Below are 19,368 nucleotides of genomic sequence, written 5' to 3' on the forward strand. Positions count from 1 at the left end.
TTATCATCACCATCACAACAACCACTATTTTGAACGTCCATTATCCATGCTGGACATAGATATACAAGATATTAAAAGACAGGAAGAGGAAAAAATAATAAATGCAAGCACTAGATAGGAAATGGTGTTTGCTTTCTTTTTCTCTCTGTTTACGGTGGTAATGGTGATGATGAGGAGGAAGAGGAGGAGAAGGAAGACATCCAGTGATCACAATTGCATTCAATAAAAAAAAAAACCGTGTTTAGAATGCAAATGTTCTAGTTGCTAGGGTTACCAGGACAGCCACCAATTGCCTTTGGCCAAGATTCTTGATAAGCAAGCTGCAAAGTCAATCAACCTAGCTGCAAGTTGTTGCTGTTTAGCTCCAGGTCATCTCTGGTCATGCAAACCTTTTGTCAAAGGTGTTCCAGTTATGACCATTTCATGTTATTTTCAGTCGCAGTTTATCTAGAATCATACTGACCAAAGTGTCCTTTATTAAGATCATGGAAGTGATTTAAAAGAGATTTGGGAGCTAATTTCTATGAAATCGGGTAGAGCACCTATATAAGGGCTCCTTCATTGGTTTGTCTAGTTGTTAGTTGGAACAATGGATGGTATATAATACAGCATTACTATTATAAGCACTAACATTGTAGATAGTGGTACATAATATACCAGTGTAAATAGGTAAACAGAGGGAGAACTGTGAAATTAATGAGTGAATCACTGATTGGCAGTAATATAGTTCAGTTACCTCATACAAGGAAAGCCTGCCTACAATAAAACAGGGAGACATGTATATATATATACACACATATATATACATACATATGTACACAGACACAAATATACATACACATACACTTACATATGTACATACATATTTTTAATCACGACATTAGAATGACTCAAGGACCAAGAGCTTTTGCATGAAACCCTTCAAAATCGTATTAGCCATGTAAAAACTCGCAGCCCTTGAGTCACTTGGTGACGTTTGTCAATTAAAAATAATATTAAAAAAAAACATGTATATATAGGTGCAGGCATGGCTGTATGGTAAGAAGCTTGCTTCTCAACCACATGGTTCCGGGTTCAATCCCATCACATGGCACCTTGGGCAAATGTCTTCTACTATAGCTTTATGCGAACCAAAAAGCCTTGTGAGTGGATTTGGTACATGGAAACTGAAAGAAGACCCATTGAATGTGCGTGTGTGTGTGTGTGTGCGTGTGTGTGTGTGCCTTTGTGTCTGTGTTTGTCCTCTCACAATCGCTTGACAACCAATGTTGGTGTGTTTACATCTCTGTCACTGAGCAGTTCGGGAAAAGAGACCGACAGAATAAGTACTAGGCTTACAAAGAATAAATGCTGGGGTTGATTTCTTCAAATAAAAAAAACCTTTAAGGCAGTGCTCCAGCATTGCCACAGTCAAATGACAGAAACAAGTAAAAGAATAAAAAGATACTCATGCTTTGAGTATTATTCTTCTTGTTCATATTAACAAACACATATACACACATATATATACTTACAAGGTGAGCAAAAGTGTATGTATGCCACTATATGTATATATAAATAAAAAAACATGAAACAAGAACGCAACAGACGACAATAAAACATCCAGACAGATAGACGATGTAAAGATGGACAGGACAAATCAAAGATGAGTCATTTGTAGAAGAGGAGGCTGTGAATGACCCGTCCTTATTTTTTTCCTGTCTGTCTTTTTATTGTTTTTCTTGTCCGTCTTCACATTGTATATGTGTATATATATATATATATATGTAAGTATACATTTTTCTAAATCTTGTACGACTCTACTTCTGTCTATCTACCCTTTCAGGCTTATTTGTTCATTCCACTCTTTGGTCTTTCATTCCCCCTCTCTCACATTTCTTTGTCTTCTCTTGCTCACTTTCCCTCCACTTTTCACTTCACTGTGTCCCTGTAATTTTTTTCCGCCCCTCCTTAATTCTTCTGTCCTTCTGCTTCTACTTCTCTCTATTCTCATCCCACGTGACCAGAATTCGGCCAAGCCTGTTCTTTCTTTCTTGGTCTGGCCGTTGTCCATGCAACATCGATATTTCTCCCTGTGTTTGTGAAATCTTGTATCCCTGCTGTAAGGCTTCATTTCCACACACACCAGCTGAATTTAATTCATCCTTAGTCGAAAGACACCTGTTGTTGTGTCCTGTTATTATTTTTATTGTATTTGTGTAACATTGTCCATTTTTTCTATCCTTGTTTTTGTATACATTCGCTGCTTTCTTCCAAGGAATCTAATGCTCTTAGCTTAGTTTTTCCCGGGGGCTGGCCAGATTGGAGCAATCTCAAGTATAACCAGCTGAAATTGCGAAGATAATTTGGTACTTGACTGAGGAACGAAAACTTCGAATGACCCATCCTTGTTTTCTTTGTATTGTCTATCTGGATGTTTTGTTGTCCCATTTTTGTATCACCTAACTGTCCAGATGTTATATATATATATAAATGGGACAGTTATATATATATATAACTGTCCCATTTTGTAATTTATATATATATATCATCATCATCATCATCATTTAGTGTCCGCTTTCCATGCTAGCATGGGTTGGACGGTTCAACTGGGGTCTGGGAAGCCAGAAGGCTGCACCAGGCCCAGTCTGATCTGGCAATGTTTCTACAGCTGGATGCCCTTCCTAACGCCAACTACTCCGTGAGTGTAGTGGGTGCTTTTTACGTGCCACAAGCTTCTGCACAGTTTCCATTTAACAAATTCCCTTGTGAGACAATGGCTGACCCACAGCTGTAGCAGGAAACACTTGCCTCAAGATTCCAAAGCGTAGGACTGAACCCAAAGGCATGTGATTACAAAGCAAGCCACTTAACCACATAGCAGTGCATGCACCAATGATAGCTAATTAATTCATTATGAATAAATGTAAAATTGTTTTAAACAAAATATAAATCAATCTAAGAAAGGAAAACAGAAAAAGACGCAATGATAGGATTGGAGATAAGTGTCTGTTGCTTGCTGTTCAATTTATTCTATTAATATTTGTAAATGTTGATTTTTCTTAGGATGGATTATGTATATATATATATGGATAATTGTCTATTGATGAGGTGACAAGAATTGTGATCCGTTCTTTTACTTGCCACTACAGGTGAATGTCCTTTTTGCCAGTCATGTCTAAAGTTAAGCATGTCACCTATTTATTTAGCCAATCAGTCAAATACAAACAGACAGACTATTATTGGATTTAACAATGAATGTTAACAACACAATAGCTGTGAAGACCAATAAGTGACATAATGACGATGATGATGATGATGATTTAATTTATTTGCCACCAAGGAAGGTGGCAAATATATTACAGAGTCCAATTACAAATAGGGTTGAGATTTACATAGACATTGAATTTTTTACCTTTTATCCTTTACTTGTTTCAGTCATTGGACTGTGGCCATGCTGGGACATTGCCATGAAGAGCTTAGTCAAACAAATGAACCACAGTACTAACTTTTTAAGTCTGATACTTATTCTATTAGGGTTTTGGAAACATAAACAAACCAACACCAGTTGTCAAGCGGTAGTGGGGGACAAATATGACACAAACACAAAGAGACATATAGATAGATAGCTACCACTTCTACCACCACAAGTACTAGGGATTAGAAAAGGGAGTCAAGAAAATAACCAATAAATTCAAGAGAAATGAAAATCAAGAATTACTTTTTCAAAGACCACCATCTCCATCATCATCAGCTCAACTTGTATCACCAAGATTACATCCGCTACCAATACCACCAAGTTCATTCCCACCAAGATCACCATCAATGCTACCACCACCATCAATGCCACCAACACCAATACCATCATCATCAACATAACTAACATCACCAAGACTACCACCACTAACAATACCATCAAGATCACCACCACCAACACCACTAACAAGATTACCACCACCAACACCACCACCAACACCACCATCAAGATCACCACCACACCATCAACACTACTACCACTAAGACCACTATCATCATCCCCACCAACACACACACACACACACTCATTGACTACAAAACCAATATATCTGATTGCTTACTACACAAATTGATTAGCTGGATATAGATATTAATTAAAACTAATGTATCAATACAGCCAGAAATTAACAGAACATATATTAATGTTTAACAATCATACTGATACTGATAATAATTTAGTTACAATTAAAATTGAAGTAATACTATATGATGTATTATCTAATTACGCATCTCCATTGTTGACATTTTCATTATTCTTCTTCATCTACTAATTATACACCACCACTACTGCCAACAACAACAACTCTTTTATATGTTTCAGTCATTTGACTGCAGCCATGCTGGAGCACCGCCTTTAGTCGATCAAATTGACCCCAGGAAAGTATTATTCTTTGTAAGCCTGGTACTTATTCTATTGGTCTCTTTTGCCGAACTGCTAAGTTACGGGGACGTAAACACACCAGCATCAGTTGTCAAGCAATGCTAGGGGGACAAACACAGACACACAAACACACACACTCACACACATATATATATATATACATATATACGACAGGCTTCTTTCAGTTTCCGTCTACCAAATCCACTCACAAGGCATTGGTCGGCCTGGGGCAATAGCAGAAGACACTTGCCCAAGATGCCACGCAGTGGGAATGAACCCGGAACCATGTGGTTGGTAAGCAAGCTACTTACCACACAGCCACTCCTGCTTAATTAACTTTCACTTAGTGACATTAATTGCTTGACAGATAAATCTCTACCCTTGGCTAACAACATGCTAGACTCTTTAAGGATATGGTATTTCTGAATAATCTAGTTAGTATTTAGTCAAAAATTCAGTGGACTGAGATGTACAGAATTTATGCCCCTAACATAATGAAATTCACACACTGGGTTTGAACTCAATAAACATCACTAGTTTATTGAAATCATATCCAATAAGCTACTTAACTTTAATACTCCCATATTTCTACCACCCTTGGAGTCAGTCATTTAGCCATGAAATAGATTGACTTTAGTGATATCAAGAGAAGGCTGTATTTGCCAGTCTGTAAATTGTGTGTGAGTGTGCATGTTGTCAGTCAACAGCAGCTTACAGTATTTCTTGCTCTTAACAGCAGGACCCTAATCCACAAACAAAAGTTGGATGTGTGCATAAATAACACTTCCAGGGTGCCTCTTGTCATATATTGGACTTAACAGCAGGATATCCATCCATGGACAAGAGTAGGACGTTTGTGAAAATAGCATGTCCAGGATACTTTTTAAATACATACTGGTCTTAACAGCAGGTTTTTTTCCATCCATGAGCATAAATAGGTTGCAAAGATGAAACCTGGTTATCAAGATCTGATGAGACTTGCTATTTAAGTGTCTGATTCATGTCTAGCGAACTTCAATGACTTTAAACTAATAAAGCAACCTCAAAATAACTGCTTCAGTTGCTAAAGATTGCAACTTAGTTTCCTTTAAATAACAATTCTACTGTCTTAAATAAAGGACACATCAGGTTATATATTCCTAGATATACTAACTGGCACTCCATAGTTTACAACAACGAGGGTTCCAGTTGATCTGATCAACAGAATAGCCTGCTCAAGGCGGCGAGCTGGCAGAAGCGTTAGCACGCCGGGCGAAATGCTTTGTGGTATTTCGTCTGCCGCTACGTTCTGAGTTCAAATTCCGCCGAGGTCGACTTTGCCCTTCATCGTTTCGGGGTCAATTAAATAAGTACCAGTTACGCACTGGGGTCGATATAATCGACTTAATCCGTTTGTCTGTCCTTGTTTGTCCTCTCTGTGTTTAGCCCCTTGAGGGTAGTAAATAAATAGGTATTTTGTCTGCCGCTACGTTCTGAGTTCAAATTCCGCCAAGGTCGACTTTGCCTTTCATCTTTTCGGGATTGATTAAGTAAGTACCAGTTATGCACTGGGGTCGATATAATCAACTTAATCCGTTTGTCTGTGCTTGTTTTTTCCCTCTGTGTTTAGCCCCTTGTGGGCAATAAAGAAATAAGAATAGCCTGCTCATGAAATTAACGTGCAAGCGGCTGAGAACTCCACAGACATGTGTACCCTTAACGTAATTCTCAGAGATTCAGCATGAAATACAGGTATCACCATTTTTGCCAGCTGTGAACCAGAGCATCATGAAATAAAGTGTCGAACTCATGAACTTACAATTGTGAGTGAATACCCCTAACCACTAAGCCATGTGCTTTCACCCTAGATATACTAGGTCTGGAAAAAAAAAAAGGAAAGCCGATAACAGCTGAAACACTTTTCATCATCATCATATCATTATCATCATCGTCATTTTAACATCCACATTTTAATGCTTGCACAGGTTAGACAGAATTTGTTAAGGCAGATTTTCTACAGCCTGATGTATTCCCTCTTACTAATCTTCACCTTTTTACAAAAAAAAAAAAAAGCCAAAATTTCTTCATGGTCAGACATGGTTTTCACAGAAGACTGGAAACAAACTTGCTTGTGTAATGAGGTTGCTCATTTACAACCATCACAAGACATTAAGGAAAAGGATACAAACAAACATACACACACACAATTATAACAGGTTTTTTAAAGTTTCCATATATTAAATCTACTCGCAAAGTTTTGGTTGGCCAGCGGCTATAGTAGGAAACACCTGCCCAAGGTGCCAGGTAGTGGGACTGAACCTGAAACCATGTGGTTTGGAAGCAAGCTGTTTAACCACACAACTATGCCTATGCCTCACAAGTTTACTTAATCAAGTCTAACCCATGACATCTTCACTTTAGCAAGTTTGCTCTACTTTGTAAATGTAACAACTACACTTAGTCTTGTAGCAAATTTGGCTTGAGCAGGAATGGACTATCACAATTCTAGGTTTCATCAGACTTAATGTATAAATGTTGCTTCCGCTTTGGGTTAGCTACAGACAACTTAGGAAACTTTTGTTACATACACAATATGGTGCTGAATTAAAGAAAAAAAAAATCAAAATTAACTAAAATTTTCATCAACACAGAGCACAACAATGAACAGATAATGCCATGTGTTGTGGTTTGGTGAAAGGTTTAATTAATCCAAGTTCTTTTGTCTAAATATACGAGATGAGTTGTTGTGCATGAGTCAGTGACCTAGCAGATCAAAACTTTATTCACCACAGTTTTGTACTATTGTATATCCATTCAGGAATAAGAAACCTAATGAGGATCAGAGATCCAGGCAATTAAAGTGTACTGTTCATGAGAAGATATTTTTTAAAAAGATGTATACACAGGCATGGCTATTGTGGTTAAAAGGTTTGCTTCCCAGTCACATGGTTTTAAGTTCAGTCCCACTGCACTGCACCTTGAATAAGTGTTGTCTGTTATAGCCCTGAGCCAGCCAAAGCCTTTGAGAGAATTTGGTAGACAAAAAAAATGAAAGAAGTTCATCATGTCTGGGTACATATAAATGTATGCATGCATGCAAGAATGTATATGGGTGGGTTTGTGTCAGTCTTGACATAAAGCAATTCTTGTAAACATGTGTTACTGACATACAAGCAGTGTCCTTTGTTTCCAGTCTTCTGTGAAAACAGGTCTGGCCATGGAGAAATACTACCCTGCTTGGAAGCAGATGAAGGTCGGCAACAGGGAAAGCATCTGGCCACAGGAACACTACTGCCTCAAAAAATTCTGTCTAATTCATACAAGCATGGAAAAGTGGACATTAAACAGCGATGATGTTCATACCTAAAGACCAATATATATACTGTACAGTAAATTGTCCAGTAGCTTAGAAGTCGCACTCCAAGCAAACTTTTATGCTAACTCCTGCGGAGGACTAATGGGCCTGCAACACAGAACTAAAGACAGCAGTAATAATAAAGCATTTATTGGTACCCTACCAATATGGTATTATTTCAAATTCAGTTTAAATGAAAAACTTGTAAATTCACAAATTTTTGGAAGTCTTTTAAAAATTTGCATTTTCAACTGTTAACATTGTAACAAATGCTCATCCAGACCTGATCCCAATGCTGGATGTTCAAGAACCAAATGAAGGGCAGATATTCAATCCTGGGATCATCCTGATTCCAAAATGGCATAATATGTCTATGCAGAGGAAATATAGACTGAGATACAGGGATCCTCATCCAGACCTGATCCCAATGCTGGATGTTCAAGAACCAAATGAAGGACAGATATTCAATCCCAGGATCATCCTGATTCTAAAATGGCATAATATGTCTATGCAGAGGAAATATAGACTGAGATACAGGAATCCTGCATGGACAGACAGACAGAATTTCACATGTCTTATTATAGATATGGATTCATAACATATCTGTGGAATTAAAATATCTGGTTGCTCTTAAGCTTTCAGCTGATTACTTCCTAAACAAACAAGGAAACATTTATGCAGTCATCAACTCAATTTTTCTTTTTTTTTTTAAAAAGCAACCAATTTTCTCTCAAATCACACTCAATAATCTTCCAAAAAGAGGAAGGAAACACCAGAATAATGTAACCCTAGGTAGATTTTAAGACTGTAAAATAGAAAAATAAATAAATGGTATTGTGATGATTACAGCAAGAAATGCTCTTAGTCGGAGGTCTGCTAGATCAGGGCTCACAATCATGTTATAGACTGGTTCAGGTAGAACTGACCAAAATTAATGAACATTAAAAACAATATTGATGATGATGATGATGATGATGTTGCCGTCGACGATGATGATGATATAGATAAGAGTAATAATGATTCAGTTACCGATAACTGATTTATGGATCTGAGGTGAGAATGAGGAGTAGACAGGTGTTGAAGTAACACTTAGTTTATTTGAAGTTAGTAAGCCTGACTTATAAGGCAACAAACAGATGATCAAGCATGCGGAATCTTTCAACAATTGTGGTAGATACAAATCCACTTTTTTGCCATGGAAACAGCACAAGTGAGATCACCAAACAGTTCAGAGAAAAAAAAAAAAACCTTTGATTGAGAGTGATGTAGAACTGAGAACAGTGACTTATGCTAGGTGTTGAGAGGCATGACTATGATATAGGGATAGGAATAGGTGTGTCGTTGCAGAGGAGGTACATGACTACACCAGCAGGAAAAGGAGAGAAGAAAATGATGGCGATGGGTGTCAGAATGTACCCTCAAGGTGCAAGAGGGTGAATGTGAGGGGGATAGGGTCAAGTCAGAGGAACAGGTGAGGAGAGTAGGGGCAGAAAATCAGGTAAGTTCACAAGAGCATCAGGTGAGCAACAGATGGTTAGAGGCAGGGAATATTAGGATATAGATGATGCAGTGAACAACAGACAAAGGAGAGGGGATGGTCAATGATGAATATCAGTTTAAGGGAAGGTGAGAGAAATAGGAGGGGATGATAAATGGTATACAGAAAAGGGAGGAGGGCAGAGAGCAGCATTGTAATAAAATCCATATAGATGAGAAATAGGGAGATGGTGTGATATATGAGAGGGATGCTTAAAAGTTCCTGATGTGGAGTAAAAGAAAATACAGGAGGATCAGTTAATTATGATTTTATTTGATGTATTCTCCTCTCAAGATTCACACACTTATTTATTGCAGCAGTACCCCAGGAACTTTTCAGCAACCCCCTCATATATAAGAAGTCTGCCACATGGTTCTGGGTTCAGTTCCATGGTGTAAGTTTCAGGCCAACCAAAGACTTGTGAGTGGATTTGGTAGATGGAAACTGAAAGAAGCCCATCATATGTGAACATATGCATGTATTCATGTGATTGAGTGTGTATGTGTCTCCTTCTCTTGACATCACATGTAGTTGTAAATGATTATCACTGTCATACAAGCAGTGTCGTTCATTTCCAATATACTATGAGAGCATGGGAAAATATCACCTTGCTTTGAAAAAGGTAAAGGTTGATGACAGTAGAACCATCCAGCTGTAAAAAATCTGCTTCAATAGACTCCATCCTACCAATACAAGCATGAAAAAGTGGATATTGAAATGAAATGAAATGATTATTTATATTAGTAAAAATTTCTTTCCTTCTCCCAATTTTTTATTAATGAGAAACACAAAATATGTGTTGCATACATATAATTATATTTTTTCACCAAACTGCTGGACTAGTTTAAAAAGTTATAAAACTGTCTATATCTTATTGATTCTTAACATCCTGTTGAAAATCTTCTAGGTTAAAGCCCAGTCCTGCAATAATTCTGTAATAAAACAGAAATGAATGATACACACACACACAAAAAAAATTAGCATCTTCTCACCTACATTAGAGAGTTCCTTACTGCTTTTCAAATGAAGGTAAACAAGGTTTGTATGATTTTTGTGACATTGAAAGTTTCATAACTGGACCAATGCAGTCTTGTGGGATACTGTGCTGCATCAGAAGTTTAAAGTTAAACACAGCAATTTGTCTGACCCCTAGATGTGTCCTCATCTATGAGAGTACAAGTATTTAAATTGCTTTTGTTTAGCACCAAGTTACAATGGTTGAGTGACCCAAGGCATACCAACCATGATGGTGCTGGAATAATGTATCCAAGCCAATGTGACCATCACTTATTACATTATCCAATGTAACCTTCTCTAAAGATGACAGGGTGTGATTTGAGGAAGATTGGGTTGTTATTTCTTGAAAGTTCAATGGCCATGTATAAACTCCTGAGTTCAATCTAATTAGTTATACATATATACATACGATATAAAGATTGACCTCATTAAAAGATCATAAAAGACCAATACTAAGATAAACGATGTTACCTTTTGTGACACAATAGGTGCCAGTCACCAATAAATAAACACATTTTTTTCTATATAGTTCAGCATTGACCGAATTTGTTGTTGACATAATGTCAACAAAGAATTTTGCTAATTTTGTTCAGGGACTGGCTCTTTTGTTTTATTGAATGTCAGTTTTGATAAAAGCTGGCTCTTTTCATATCGAATATTAATTAGTTGAGGACTGGCTCTTGTTGAAAGGAAATCACAGTCAAATAAGAAACTTTTGAACCATAATTATTTAGGAGCAACACGTTGAGCCTTTTCAGTTCAAAAACTTTGTAAGAGAAGAATACCACCACTGTTTCGTTTGTATGAGAAGTATTTTAGCCATCAATTCACAGCACACATCGCATGAAGACTCTACATAATCCTCATTCTACTGGGAATAGCAATCAAATATCTCTCAGGTCGTACACCCTACAGTATTAGAAGAAGATCAAGGACACATTAGATAACACTATTCTTTTGTTTTTTTATTTTTAACTCATTTCAGTCATTGGACTGTGGCCATGCTGGGGCACTGCCTTGAAGAATTTTAGTTCAATCAAATCAACCTCAGTACCTAATTTTGGGGTCTTTTTTAAGCCAAATCGCTAAATTACAAGGATGAGAACAAACAAACATAAAGCAACACTCAAACACATAAATGATGGGCTTCCATACAGTTTCCACCAAGTAAATTCCTCAGAAGGCATCAGTCGAACTGAGGTGCTGCACCAGGGGACTGAACATGAAACCATGTGGTTGCAATGCAAACTGCTAAACTACATAGTCATACATGCACCTATGGCTGTAAAACAAAAAGAAACAATGGAATGGTCATAGCAATATTTGTGATTGTAAATCTGTTCAATCAGACTTGATTGATGCTACACAACAACGCACACAAGGGAACCACTTCATGGTCAACTTGATTTTCTAGAACTAGCAACCGAATTTTATGGCAGATCATACTTTACTGTCTTAAGAACAGAAGATGGTCATGACTCTAGAGCAGTGGTTTTCAACCAGGGTTCCGCCAGTGCAGTCCAGGGGTTCCGCAAGAAGTTACAAAACTGCTAAAATCGGCAGTAATTTATAATTCTCCTGTGCAGATATGTGTGCATAAGACTATTAAATTATTGCACAGGGGTTCCTCAAGCCAGGGGAATGTTTCTTTGGGGTTCCGCTCCAGCGAAAAGGTTGAAAAGCACTGCTCTAGAGTCATCAATGATGTGTCTGCATACTTGGTCACACTACTAGATTTAACAGCTAAGTCTCTTTCAAAGATGCAATATCCTAGAATTTCGGAATGTCTCAGAAGATACTGGTAATATAGTCCCCAGATACAGTGTCTGGAAGAAGGAAAGAAATGATGATAGCTCAAATATATCTGACAATATTGTCTTTTCAGTCAGGACTGATACGGGTTTAAAGAACTCAATAAGCTGAGTTTTAAATTCCACTTTTCCATATTCGCATGGGTTGGTCTGAATTTGTTGAGGTACATTTTTCTACAGCCAGATACCACACCTGTGCCCAGCCCTCGTGATTCTAAGAAAGGTGATATTTCCCCCATGACCATGTTTCTGTGTAAGGCTGGAAATGAGGACGACACTCGTTTACAACAAAAGACAGTGAAACACACATTTACGACGGGCTTCGTTCAGTTTCCACCTGCCAAATCTACTCACATAATGTATTTTATATATATATATATGTCATTCTGATCAACATTTAATTAGTTAATTAGATGGATGAACAAACAAAAGGTGCTTGAAATTTTATTTATAAACAGAAATCACTTTGGAGTAAATAGAATGACGCACAAAAAATAATTCTATTTTATCTCTCTCTCTCTCACACACACACAAACACAGTTACTCACTCACACACTTTCAATCACAAACACAATCACAGAGATGCCTCACATTCAATGATGTGATTGACGTCTGACCACGTGAGAAAATACTTCGTCGTATTATAAAAGCAAATCCAGCGAAAGATTCCATAAAAGAATTAATGAAGTTGGATCAAATGAATTTGCTATCGGTGTTGTTTTACTAGTTTTGTTTCAACCACGTCATTTCTACATTACGTAGGACGGCTTTACATTATTACAAAGCGGCTATTTTTATTCTTTCATTATTTCAGCGGTTTCCGCTAATGGCCTGCGGCCACGCTGGGGCACCGCCTTCAACGGTTTTAGCCGACCTTTACCTCGATGCCCATTCTTATCCGATATTTATTTTACTGATCAGATGTGATGAACCGCTTAGTTACGGAATATAAAGAGGCACACGATCAATAACATAATGATTTTCTTTGTGCCGGTCTAAATATAAACACAAATTACTATATGTATGTGTGTGTGTATATATATATATATATATATATATATATATATATATATATATATATATATATATATATATGTGTGTGTGTGTGTGTGTATGTATGTATGTATGTATGTATGTGTGTGTGTGTGAGCTGGCAGAAACGTTTGCACGCCGGGCGAAATGCGTAGCTGTATTTCGTCTGCCGGTACGTTCCGAGTTCAAATTCCGCCGAGGTCAACTTTGCCTTTCATCCTTTCGGATCGATAAATTAAGTAATCCGTTTGTCTGTCCTTGTTTGTCCCCTCTGTGTGTAGCCCCTTGTGGGTAGTAAAGAAATATATATATATATATATATATACGCGCGCGCACACATATATTTACACACCTACGTATGTAGGCTTACCTTAAGATCGCCCATATGTATATACGCATAAACATATATATATATATATATATATATATATACAGACAAGTGTACATATATATTAATACACACACAGGGAGTTATTTACGGTGTACCCGTAACATAACGGTTCGACAAATAGTATCGGTAAAATACAAACTGGAGTTAATAATTGTTTAGGGTGGTGCTCCAGCATGGTGGCATTTCATGACTGAAGCTAATAAAAGAATAAAAAAGTAAAGATCCCATGGGTCTGTATAAACACTAAATCGTTTGTTTGTTGTTGTTTTTTACCCCTCACCCGCCTACTTTTTCTTTGTCGTCTTCTAAATAAATTTATTTGTCATGAACAACTATTTTAAAGGAAATGAACATTTTAAAATGAATTTCCTTGTAAAAGCTACACTAGGATATATTATTTTATGTAGGCTCTAGGGACGGATGAATAGAGTATTTATAAAAATAAATACTATAATAGGATACATACAAACATATACACGTACGTATGTATGTACAAACATACATACATATGCACACATGCATGTTCGTATGTATGTACATACATACAATGTGAGGCTTAAACTTGTAGAATAATACAAAAAAAAAACACACATTCTACTCATGAATAAAGTACAGTTTTCCTCGCCTTTTAAAGTACAAACGTATACACATATAGGTAAGCATGTGTAAGCGCAACATACGCCATATATATATATATATATATATATATATATATATATATATATATATATATATATATGCAGAGAGAGAGATACATACATACATATACATATATATATACATATACAAATATATATATATACATACACATATATATACATACATATATATACATACATACATAAATACATACATAATACATACATACATATATACATACATATATACATACATACATATATATATATATATAATATATATATATAGAGAGAGAGAGAGAGAGAGAGAGAGAGAGATAGAGAGAGAGAGAGAGAGAGAGAGAGAGAGAGAGAGACGCTTACATATACAAACATATATATCTTCAAAAATAACCGGAATCTGATACACACACACGTGAAAGAAGCCGGAATCTGGAAACGAAGCGCATGTTGCAGACATACATTCTTCTACATCCACAACTTATCTGATTACGTATTGATATTTTCAGCAAAATGCCTGTTTTGCCCCCTATTATTACCAACAGTAATAGATACTACGTTTGCGTGTGTGAAATGTTTTAAAAGTTATCATCTTATATATCATTGCTCTCCTTCACACAAACTCTGATTGCCTATCTATCTATCTATCTATCTTCTCAATAAAGAAAGTTATCTATCTATCTAATCTATCTATCTATCTATAACACTGTATGCAAACGGGTAGCGCCAATTAAAAGAACATGTGAGGGTGGAAAGGACACCTACCTTCCCACCCACTACTTCCATTCATTAAAATCATTGACGATAAAGAAATTACTATTGGAGTTCGATATGACGTAATTTCGGAACAAGTCGATGAATAGTAGGGGGTGGGTGTGTTTAAGGATACAGTTATTAGTGGATCTTTTGGTTTTACTATGTTAACATTTTTTTAAAGAAGCAAAACAACTGTTATCTATCCCTTACACGCAAACTATAGATCAGTAAAAAGGAAAAAAATCGATATTCATTGCTTACACACACACACAGATAGATAGATAGAGATAGATAGATAAGATAGACAGACAGACTTTCGATTGTTTATGTATATTACAAGAAGTTGGAAAGTATTATCCATAAGCTTAATTTCTTCAATGGTATGGTACCCGACAAGCGTGATAAGAATTTATTGTAGTAGATATAGTTTCTGCTAGTGTTATTACAAAGTGGAGTTTGGGCTTTTTATTGTCCTGAAAAGTATGAGAAGAGATGAAGGTCGAAAAATAAGAGTAGCAGTCATATACTGGGGAGTTATTTCCAAACCTTTCCTTACTTCTTACAAATCTGTGGGAGCGATTCCATTGTAAGAACACATTATCAATAACATAATTTATAAAACACGTTAGCAGGGCTTTGACGATATATATATATTCTAACACACAAACACAAAGATGATAAGGATAAATTATTTGCAGAAGGAAGCCACAATAATATATGTAAGACATGCATGCAAGTAAGGTCAATTACCTCGTTTTCCCTCTCAATCCGACGTTGTTCACGCTGTCTGTTGATAGCAGAATGGGCTACTTTCGTTTTTATAGGCAGTTTCTTGGCATTCTTATAGCTTTTGTTCGAAGATAGCTTTAAGATCTCAGACAGAAGTCTCTCATTTTCTCTCTCGATTTCACGAGTCTGATATGTATTATATGACAAATTAGTTCGCTGATTTTTTTTCCGAATAGGGGAGGAATCTCTAGTACCATATTCTTCCTTACCAATCTCTTGAACAGCTCGCATAATCAAATTCATGTCCATATTGCTGTTGTCCTGATCGGTAGCCGTACAGAGTCCGTTTTGCTCACAGAAAGGCGGAGAAGAAGGTTGACGGCTAGGGTTCGGTGCCGATTTACACCTTCTTACCATTGTAGGGCTACTGTCACCAGAAGCCAGGGGAGACACATCTGTCATTTCTGATGCCGACGAACAATCACTTTCAAAAGTGTTGCAGTTCAAATCACTTCGATTCGAACTCTGCGAGTAACCGTTTCGCTTCGCATGAGTTTTCTGCTGGAGCGAAAACCTCTCGGCCAGCGTGATACCCACGTTCTTACGCAGAATCGCCTGCGGTTGGCTGGCCTTTCCATTTCCCAATGTTTTCAAATATTTATCTGTTGGTGTAGAATCCACATTGCACTCATCTTCATCTTCGCTATTATCTTCTACACTCGCTAAACTATCATCATCATCATCAATATCATCCTCATCATCCTCATCGTCGTCGTCATCATCATCTTCAACAACATCATCGTCGTCGTCATCGTCACCGTCTATGGAACTCAAATCAGTGTCTATAAGATTTGCAGCATCCGAAGGACCAGATTCGGCCGCCACATCAGAATCGGTGTGTTCGGAGTTCTTAAAACGAACTGTGTTTCTTTGGTCTTCGGTTTCTATCGCACACTGTTTGTTGGGATTCGATCCGGTGTCACCAGCTGCTTTCGAACCACGGGGCTGGTTGGCGAACGGTGAAGGCTCTTTACCGTTTTCCTCATCAGAGAAATCTGGGAGATCACTTAGGTTACTATCCGTGTCGTCGGAAATGGAAACATCAAGGCTAGACTGGGTATCGTTTTCATCTGCTAGTAGCGTACAGTCTTCGATGGTTGGTGTTGTTGTTGTAGTAGTAGTAATAGTAGTAGTAATAGTTGTTGTTGTAGGTATCCGTTCGTTTTGGTCTTCTCCTATCAAATCCACAGCACCTTTCATTTTATCTACGTCGCTATCGTTCAAACAACCGTTAACATATTGATATGGCTCCCCGCCTGCCGCAGAGGAGCTGCAAAAGCTATCATAACAAACTTTTTCTTGCGAGCAAGTGTGAAAATGTCGATGTCTGCCAGGAGGCGGCTTGCTGTATACTTTGTTGAAAACGGTGTTCATAGATTCCTGGTCGTTGGATTCGTAAAAATCAAAGTCGACCGAATCGTTGAGGTCCTCGTCGTCCATGGACCCTGCCTTGGTAACGTTATTCATGTCTGTAAATCCAACTGATCATGTTTCTTCTTCTTCTTTCTGTATTTTTTCGACAATGAAGGTTGATATCTCCGACCAACCCCTTGTTGTTTTGTTAGCAACAAGTGACGTCAAGATCGAGGCGAGAACTGACGAGATTCAGCGTGACTTTCGTCATTGCCGTCGCCGACAACATCGTCATCGACGCCGCCACTCTCTCCTTACTTGGCGTTCCCGGAAGACAACCATTTTGTTTGATCAGTCCCTGTTCTCCCTCTCTCTATCTATCTATCTATCTATCTATCTCTGTTTATGTGTGTAGTTCTCTCTCTGTATCTCTTTATGCACTCCCTCTCTCTCTCTCTCTATGTCTCTTTCTCTATCCCTCTCGCTGATCCCCTTTGCCTATGTATCTTTCTCTCTCTCTATGTGTCTTTCTCTATCCCTCTCGCTGATCCCCCTTGCCTATGTATCTTTCTCTCTCTCTATGTCTCTTTCTCTATCCCTCTCGCTGATCCCCTTTGCTTATGTATCTTTCTCTCTCTCTCTCCGTCTTTGCTAATGCGTCTGTCTCTTTCTTTATCTCTCTTCTCTCTCTCTCTGTATATCTCTGCGTCGCCCTCTCTCTCTATTTCTCTCGCCCCCCCCCCCTCTACACTTTTTCCCTGTCGACTGCTATAACGGTTTCTGTATCACTCGCTTTGCTTTAAAACGAACTCTTCCTTATCCATCACCATTCACTGTTCAGTTCCCAGTTTTGAAAAAAAAAAGGAAAATCTAATAGACGACGAACGAGGAGGAGGAATCATCAAAGGAAGACACACACATACACATACACATTACAAACAGACAAATAGAAGGTAGTGAGGGTGGTGTAATTATTTAGAGAAATCACAGCATAGTTTTCTGCTCCATGGAGGAGATCCGTGAAGAAAAATAATAACAGAGTGAATGAAGGCAGAGTCACGCACATGACTCCCAATATATATGCGTCATGGATCCATCAAGCTGCAGAATAACTTTGTTTTCCTATCATCACTCGTATTATTATTATTTTTTTTTTTTTTGCTATTTTATTTATTTTGCGACAGAATCGATTGTAGTTGCAATGGAATTTCCATCGTTTTTGGTGACTAATACACTATGACAATAGAAATACTGCTTATTAAAGAAATATTGATTTATCACATTGGCACGGGGTTTGCAAATTTGTAGGGAGATGAATGAATGAATGAATGACTGCTTAAAATCGATTGAAACTGCCCCCCCTACCCCACCCCGCGAATGGGGTGGAAAGAAGACTAAGTCGACTCTTGCGGTATTTGATCTTAGAACAAAGAGACTGGAACGGAAATGGAACTAAATACCACAAAAACATTAACTACATAAAAAGCGTCCTTCCCCGACTCTTTCTTGCAGCTGCGCCGATCTTTTTAGCATTGGTATGAAGCCACATATTTTGAATGAAGATATATAGTCGATTCAATTGATTCCAGTTAACTTGACTGATACTATTTTTATCAATTGCAAAAAGGATGAAAGGCGAAGTTGACGTCGCGGCTACATTTGAACTTAGCGTGTCAAGGTATGCAACTAAATACCACGAGGCACTTTTGTCCGTCACGCTACCGGTTCTGCCAATGCACGACCGTATTGATTCCTTTTTTCAGTTAGCACAAGGTCGATTCCGTATTGACTTAAGTGATTGGAATAGGTTTTTAGAAACGAGGGGTACGTCAAATACAATGAGCCTCATAATAGGGTGAAGATTTGTGGGAACTAAACTCTTTAAAATTTCTTGTTAAATGAAAAGCAGAGGACACACCCGCCTTCATACTTCACTCTTTAGCATCACTAGTTGACTTAACTATTGTTGGGTCTTATAGTATAGCATTGTACTGTCTTAGCATAATTGCTAAGGCTTAATGGATTATTAAATTACCGTATAGCATTATAGTCCACCGCAATATAAGAATGCAAGAACAACCCCAACAGGAGCCGAAATAATGAAATTAAATGAAACAACACTTTATTTTTCAATGATTTTCTTCTAAATTATCTTTTTTTTTTCAAATTCAGTTTATATCATAAAATAAAACTAGAATTTATGAAAAAAATTTTCTACACTATAGATATTTTTTTAATTTCTCATTGGGTTTATGATAATATATATTATTTCATAAAAGTTTATTTGATATGTTCTTTTTTTTCTTTGGGAGGA

General features: G+C 37.4%; 1 protein-coding gene across 3 annotated transcripts in view; it reads right to left on the bottom strand.

The window, feature by feature from the left end:
- The window catches only part of LOC115218473 (cilia- and flagella-associated protein 97-like), a 40,586-nt gene extending 23,161 nt beyond the window's left edge, over window positions 1-17,425 (bottom strand). Inside the window, exon 1 of one of the 3 annotated variants that reach the window (XM_036508375.1) lies at window positions 15,663-17,423. In XM_036508375.1, coding sequence (XP_036364268.1) covers window positions 15,663-17,168 — 1,506 coding nt within the window. In that variant the 5' untranslated portion in view covers window positions 17,169-17,423. Of the gene's footprint in view, window positions 1-15,662 lie in introns of all 3 variants that reach the window. The other 2 variants (XM_029788307.2, XM_036508376.1) reach the window with 2 other exon arrangements.
- Between the last annotated feature and the right edge of the window lie 1,943 nt (window positions 17,426-19,368).

This window comes from Octopus sinensis, linkage group LG13 (genome assembly GCF_006345805.1).
Source record: "Octopus sinensis linkage group LG13, ASM634580v1, whole genome shotgun sequence".
Taxonomy (NCBI): Eukaryota; Metazoa; Mollusca; class Cephalopoda; order Octopoda; family Octopodidae; genus Octopus; species Octopus sinensis.